The sequence below is a fragment of the Rhinopithecus bieti genome, unplaced genomic scaffold, assembly GCF_001698545.2.
Source record: "Rhinopithecus bieti isolate Rb0 unplaced genomic scaffold, ASM169854v2 scaffold_26676, whole genome shotgun sequence".
NCBI classification, from domain to species: domain Eukaryota; kingdom Metazoa; phylum Chordata; class Mammalia; order Primates; family Cercopithecidae; genus Rhinopithecus; species Rhinopithecus bieti.
This window is the reverse complement of record NW_016812009.1, coordinates 792,296-798,940: the sequence shown is the minus strand read 5'-3', so window position 1 is coordinate 798,940 and position 6,645 is coordinate 792,296. Positions and strand designations below refer to the sequence as shown.

The window sequence follows — 6,645 nt, the reverse complement described above, 5'->3', positions numbered from 1 at the left end:
GAAAAGAAAAGAAAGGAAGGAAGGAAGGAAAACAGGAAAAGAAAAGGAAGGAAAGAAAGAAAAGAAAGAAAGAAAAGAAAGAAAGAAAGAAAGAAAGAAAGAAAGAAAGAAAGAAAGAAAGAAAGAAAGGAAGGAAGGAAGGAAGGAAGGAAGGAAGGAAGGAAGGAAAGAGAGAGAGAAAGAGAGAAAGAAAAGAAAGAAAGAGAAAAGAAAAGAAAGAAAAGGAAGGAAGGAAGGGAGGGAGGGAGGGAAAGAGAGAGAGAAAGAAAGAAAGGAGGGAGGGAGGGAAGGAAGGAAGGAAACAGGGTCTTTGCAGAGGTAATCAAGTTAAAATGATGTAATTAGGGTGGGTCTTAGTCCAATAGGACCAGCATCTTTATAAAATGGGGATACATGGATACAGGGACAGATACACACTGAGGGAAGACCATGTGAAAACACACAGAAGATGGCCATGTGACTGGAGTGATACAGCCACAAGCCAGTGAACACCACGGATGCCGGAAAACACAGAGACTAAGAAGAGCAAGGAAAGATTCTCCCTGAGGCCCCTCAGAGAGAGTATGGCCCTGCTGACACCTTTTTGACTGGCTTCCAGAACAATCTATCAATTCTGCTGTTCAAAGCCACTCATACTTTGGTTTTTTGTTAGAGCAATCCTGGAAAATGAATACAGGCAACCTCACTATCTCATTCGACACTTGCCCCATTACACCAAACTTTAGTTGACATGCCTGGCTCCTCTCCTGAGTTGCAGGCTTACCTCTGTATCCCCAGGGTCTAGACACTGCCAGGAGGTGATCTCTATTTGCTCCATATACTGAATTAAAGTTCCATTGCCCTGCACGCTCTGAGTCTGTGCCTGTGTGACTGCCTGTGTGTAACCACTTTGTTGATCCAGTGACATTACATCAGCAGGAGGCCAAGGATGAGCTATTTTTTTCTGGCTGTATATTCCGTGAATTAAAGACTCAACTAGGAAAGGCTTGGTGGTCAGGCCAGCAGGTCTGCCCCCTCCTGAGTTTATGAATATCTGCTCCCAGTTCCTTTGCCTCTCATGCTGGGCTGGCTGCTGCCTTGCCACGTGAAGCCTTCACCCTCTCTTCCCCAGCTGGCACCACCATCAGCAATTCCCTTTCTCCTTAGAAAAGGAATTTCTCATGCCTCTAATCCCATCACTGTGGGAGGCCGAGGCAGGCAGACCACCTGAGTTCAGGAGTTTGAGACCAGCCTGGCCAACACGGTGAAACCCCATCTCTACTAAAAATACAAAAATTAGCTGGGTGTGGTGGCTGATGCCTGTGATCCCAGCTACTCGGACGCTGAGGCAGGAGAATTGCTTGAACTCAGGAGTTGGAGATTGCAGTGAGCTGAGATCGTGCCATTGCACTCCAGCCTGGGTGACTCTGAGAAAATAAGACTCTGTCTCAGAAAAAAAGAAAAGAAAAGAAAAGAAAGAAGGAAGGAAGGAAAGAAAAGGAATTTCTCAACCAAGAAAAAGTTGGAATGCTCTAAAGTAACTTCAATCAAAAGAAAAAAGAGGACAAGGGAAGAGAAAGTAACATGCTAACACCTAGAAGCAGTTGGTCACATGGCCCAGAATTCTACCACCATGTAGCCCAAGATCACACACAGGGCTCTCAGTTCTCATTCTTACCTGTGACCCAGGTGGGACATTAAACCAAGCTGCTCATCTTTCTAGCCCAAGAGAAAAGTGGGCCCTCTCTGCTCCACCAAGGCTGGTGGAGGTTCCAGACTCTCCTAGAACCTGCTTTCTTGATCTCTGTCTGCATGTGGCTCCCCAGCCTTTGTCTCTGGCTTTGGACCTCCTTGCAGGGCACTCTGTCGCTGCCCTGGCCCCTCCAGGTTCCTCTGAGCCCTGCCCTGGTCTCTGCTTTTCTGAATGAGTGCACCTGCACTGCCACCTGGCTGCAGAGAGTCCCTACCTTGATTCCCCTCTGCAGTCTCAGCCACGCCAGCTCCAGGGAGCCACCTCTCTCCATTGGTCCCTTCTCTGTCTTCTGCAGATGCCTGTCCCATGTTCATCAATGGTATATCAAGATGATATCTACCTTCAAATGGTCTATTTTCTTCCTAAGGAAGTGACCTTATTGTTTATTGAACAAATATTTATTGAGTACTATTACAGATTGTGTCCCCCAAAAACGTATTGAGATCCTAACGCCCAAGACCTGTGAATGTGGCTTTATTTGGAAATAGGGTCTTTGCAGATGACCAAGTTAATATGAAGTCATTAGTGTGGGCCCTAATCCAATATGACTGACCTCCTTATAAAACAGGGAAAATCTGGACAGAGTCATGCAGAGGGGAGATGATGTAAAGACACAGGAAGAATGACAAATATAAGCCAAGGTATGTCTGAGGCTACTCGGAGTTAGGAGAGAAGCTTAGGACAGATTCTCCTTCTCAGTCCTGAGAAGGAGCCAAGCCTGTCAACCCCTTGACTTCAGACTTCTAGCCACCGGAACTGGGAGACAACACACTTCTGTTGTTTAAGGTGTGATACTTGGTTACAGCAGCCCTAGGAAACTACAAGTCAAGTGCCCTCATTCTAGGATCAAAACTCCATGTCTTCAGGGAGTTCACATTCTAGAAGGGAACAACAAACAAGAAACAATTAAATGAACAAAGCATGGCAAATGTGGGTAGCCATAAGTACAGTGGAGAAAAATAAAGCTGGGAATGGAGTTAGAGAGTACAGGGGAATGGGAAGCACTGCAATTTAAAATAGAAGAGTCCTGTAATCCCAGCACCTTGGGAGGCCAAAGCGAGCAGATCACCTGAGGTCAGGAGCTCGAGACCAGCCTGGCCAACATGGTGAAACCCTGTCTCTACTAAAAAAATACCAAAAAAAAAAAAAAAAAAGATTAGCCAGGTGTGGTGGCAGGTGCTATGGAGGCTGAGGCAGGAAAATCACCTGAACCTGGGAGATGGAGGTAGCAGTGAGCTGAGATCATGCCACTACACTCCAGCCTGGGTGACAGAGCAAGACTCTGTCTCAAAAAAATAAATAAATAAAATAAAATAGAAGAGTCAGAGAAGGACATTCCAAAGAGGGAACATTCGAGCAAAGACCTAAAAAAGGTGAAGGAGACATCCGAGGAGATATCCATGAATAGTGTGGTTCAAGTCTAGGAAGCAGCACATATTGAGCACCCTTTGTATGCCACCCTGCCCAGCTGGGAGCCAGGCAGGGTTGGGAGGCATGATTGGAAAGGCTGCTGCAGCGAGAGGGGTGCTGGCCTCCATGTCATAGCCCTACCAGCCTCAGATATATGTGCCAACATCATCTCCTGGTGTGATTTTGCACAGCCACACAGATCAGCAGAAGTGAAAGAAGACTATTCACTGCAGATAAGGTTTTTTCCATAATCCTGTAATTATGAATAGCATAAATATGTTTCATTTTTATGTAAGTGAAGTAAGACTGTTAACTTATTCCAGTTATCGTTTGAATTATATTGTGATTTTTATAACCTTGTTTTGTCCTTGGGTCCATTTTCAATCAATGTTGGAGTCCTCGAAAATGGAAGAGGCCGTGACCTCTCTTGACCTCTGAGAGGCCCTGGCACACCAGGTCTGGTGCTGGGTTCTGGCAATCTAAGAACAATAAGGTGCAGTCCCTGCCCTGGAGAACATGAGGCCTTGCTAAGAGAGAACGGTATGTAAACATGTCATTTCAACAGAATGTCGTAAATACTCTGATGGGAGCATATGAGAGTTCTTTGGAGGGCTTTTTAAAGTTCTTGTTTTCTTCAGTACAAGGGAATCTTGAGGCAAAATTCTATATGGACTAGTTGTTTCCAGACACAATCTTGCACTAATTGCTTGGCCAGGCATGGGTTTAAAAAACAAATCAGTCCGAGAACAGTGGCTCACACCTGTAATCCCAACACCTTGGGAGGCCAAGGCAGAAGGATCGCTTGAGCTCAGGAGTTTGAGACCAGCCTGGGCAACAAAGTGAGACCCTGTCTTTATAAAAAATCAAAAAGTTAGCCAGGCTTGGTGACGCATGCCTGTGGTCCCAGGTAGGTGGTAGGCTGAGGCAGGAGGTTCACTTGGGCCTAGGAGGTGAGGCTGCAGTGAGTTGTGTTCACACCACTGCACTCTAGCCCGGGCAACAGAGACAGACTGTTGAAAGCAAGGGAAGGAGAGGGGAGGGGAGGGGAGGGGAAGGGGGGAAGGAGAAGGTGGGGAAAGGGAAGGGGGGAGGAGAGAGAGGGGAAAGAAAAGAAAAGAAAAGAAAAAGCAAGCACAAATCAACCCCTTCTGAGTGCACTTCCCTCCAGCTGATGAAGTTTTCCTAACCATGACCCTTTGGGGTCACCATCTTAAAAATAAACAGGGAGCTCTTTAACCAAAAGAAGATGCCAAAGTCCTAAAGAAATTGACCTCAACAAAGCCTCGCTCCTTCTCCAGCAGTTTCCAGCTCCATCGTCTTAATCTTCCCATGAGAGTTGTGCGTCAAAATCTTAACCAGTCTCCCATGACCTTGCCATCTCCTCTTTCACCTCATCACTTGCTTCCTCCTCCCACTGCCAAAGTCATCCAGTCACTTCCATCACCTCCTTCCATATCCTCACCACCCTCTCCACCCTTACTCTTTTTGCCTTTCTGTCTGTAGAACCTTGGGAAAAACCCTTCACCAAGCCATCAAGCCTCACAGGCCTTCTTTCAGGACTAGCTCTTCCTGCCCTGGCTGCCATACATGGCACTGTGGACCTCCCCCTCCTGAAATGTCTTCATTCTCAGACTTTCCAGATGAACTCTGCCCTATTTCTTCTGCCCCAGACCATTCTCGTTATCCCCTTCTTTGCCTTCCCTTCCTCCTCTTTCCCCTTAAACATGGGCATGTGCTAAAGTCCAGTCCTTTCTGAATATCCTGCTTTCTCTTCCTTGCAAACCTAACTTCTCATGGCTTCCACCCTCAGTTTTACAACAGTTACTCCAAAAGCCATAGCTCCACCCCTTACTTGGTCAGATAAGCCAACTATCTACCCAGATTTCTGCTATTTTATATCACAACTGCCTGAGATTCAACATCTCTCAGCCTGAACACAATTTCTCTCTCACCAAATCACCCTCTTTCTGACTTCTTGACCCCAGTTCATGGTAGCACCATCCTCGTTATCCTGACCTGACACTTCACAGAAACATCTGATTCTTCACCTCTCCTAGGTCCCCCATACTCAGTCAGCTGGTACTTTCTTCAAAATTTCTCTCTCACTTCTCCATGGCTATTTATTCTCATTGCCATTGTCCTCCCTCATCAGGACTATACAAGTAATCATCACACGCACCTTCTCCCTCCTGCCATGGGATCTTTGAATGGAGAACCCTCTTCCTTCCTAATCTACTTACTCCACGTCTATCATCCTTAATTCTTCAACCTAACATCACTTCCTCAGGGAACCCTTTCCGTCTGTGTCTGACTCTCAAATCCACACTCCTCCATCTGACAACGGATAAAATAACCGGAATATGTAAGGAGCTGAAACAACTGGACAGGAAAAAAATCTATTAATCACATTAAAAAATGGGCCTAAAAACTGAATAGACATTTCTCAAAAGAAGACAAACAAATGGCAAACAGTATACGAAAAGGGGCTCCACATCATTGGTCATCAGAGAAATGCAAATCAAAACTACAATGAGATATCCTCTCACTCCAGTTAAAATGGCTTTTATCCAAAAGACAGGCAATAGTAAATGCTGGTGAGAATGTGGAGAAAGGGGAACCCTCATACACTGCTGGTGTACATTAGTACAGCCACTATGGTGATCCAACAATCTCACCGCTAAGTATATGCTAAAAAGAAAGGAAATCAGTATATCAAAGAGATACCTGCACTCCCACGCTTACTGCAGCACTATTCACAATAGCCAAGATTTGGAAGCAACCTAAGCATCCATGCACAGACAAACAGATAAAGAAAATGTGGCTCTCTTCCGGTTCTAGGAGCTTCGGGAGCAGCGGCTAAAGGTGCAGACATGGCCAAGTCCAAGAACCACACCACACACAACCAGTCCCGAAAATGGCACAGAAATGGTATCAAGAAACCCCGATCACAAAGATACGAATCTCTTAAGGGGGTGGACCCCAAGTTCCTGAGGAACATGCGCTTTGCCAAGAAGCACAACAAGAAGGGCCTAAAGAAGATGCAGGCCAACAATGCCAAGGCCATGAGTGCACGTGCCGAGGCTGTCAAGGCCCTCGTAAAGCCCAAGGAGGTTAAGCCCAAGATCCCAAAGGGTGTCAGCCGCAAGCTTGATCGACTTGCCTACATTGCCCACCCCAAGCTTGGGAAGCGTGCTCGTGCTCGCATTGCCAAGGGGCTCCGGCTGTGCCGGCCAAAGGCCAAGGCCAAGGATCAAACCAAGGCTCAGGCTGCAGCTCCAGTTTCAATTCCAGCTCAGGCTCCCAAAGGTGCCCAGGCCACTACAAAGGCTACAGAGTAGGTATCTCTGTGTGCCAACGTGAGGACAGAAGGACTGGTGCGACCCCCCACCCCCACCTCCGGGCTGCCATCTGCATGGCGCTGTGGTCCTCCTGTGCTGTTTGTACAAATAAACCTGAGGCAGGATTTGTTAGCCTCTGTCTATGAAAAAAAAAAAAAAAAAAAA

At 46.6% G+C, this 6,645-nt stretch overlaps 1 protein-coding gene and 1 pseudogene across 1 annotated transcript; both read left to right on the top strand.

Moving 5' to 3' along the window:
• The window catches only part of LOC108544373 (60S ribosomal protein L31-like), a 6,558-nt pseudogene extending 5,412 nt beyond the window's left edge, over positions 1-1,146 (top strand).
• A 4,821-nt stretch (positions 1,147-5,967) lies between these two features.
• LOC108544381 (60S ribosomal protein L29) lies at positions 5,968-6,605 on the top strand. The gene has a single exon (XM_017895470.1). The coding sequence runs from the start codon at positions 6,013-6,015 to the stop codon at positions 6,478-6,480; it is 468 nt and encodes a 155-aa protein (XP_017750959.1). The 5' UTR covers positions 5,968-6,012; the 3' UTR covers positions 6,481-6,605.
• Positions 6,606-6,645: the final 40 nt, after the last annotated feature.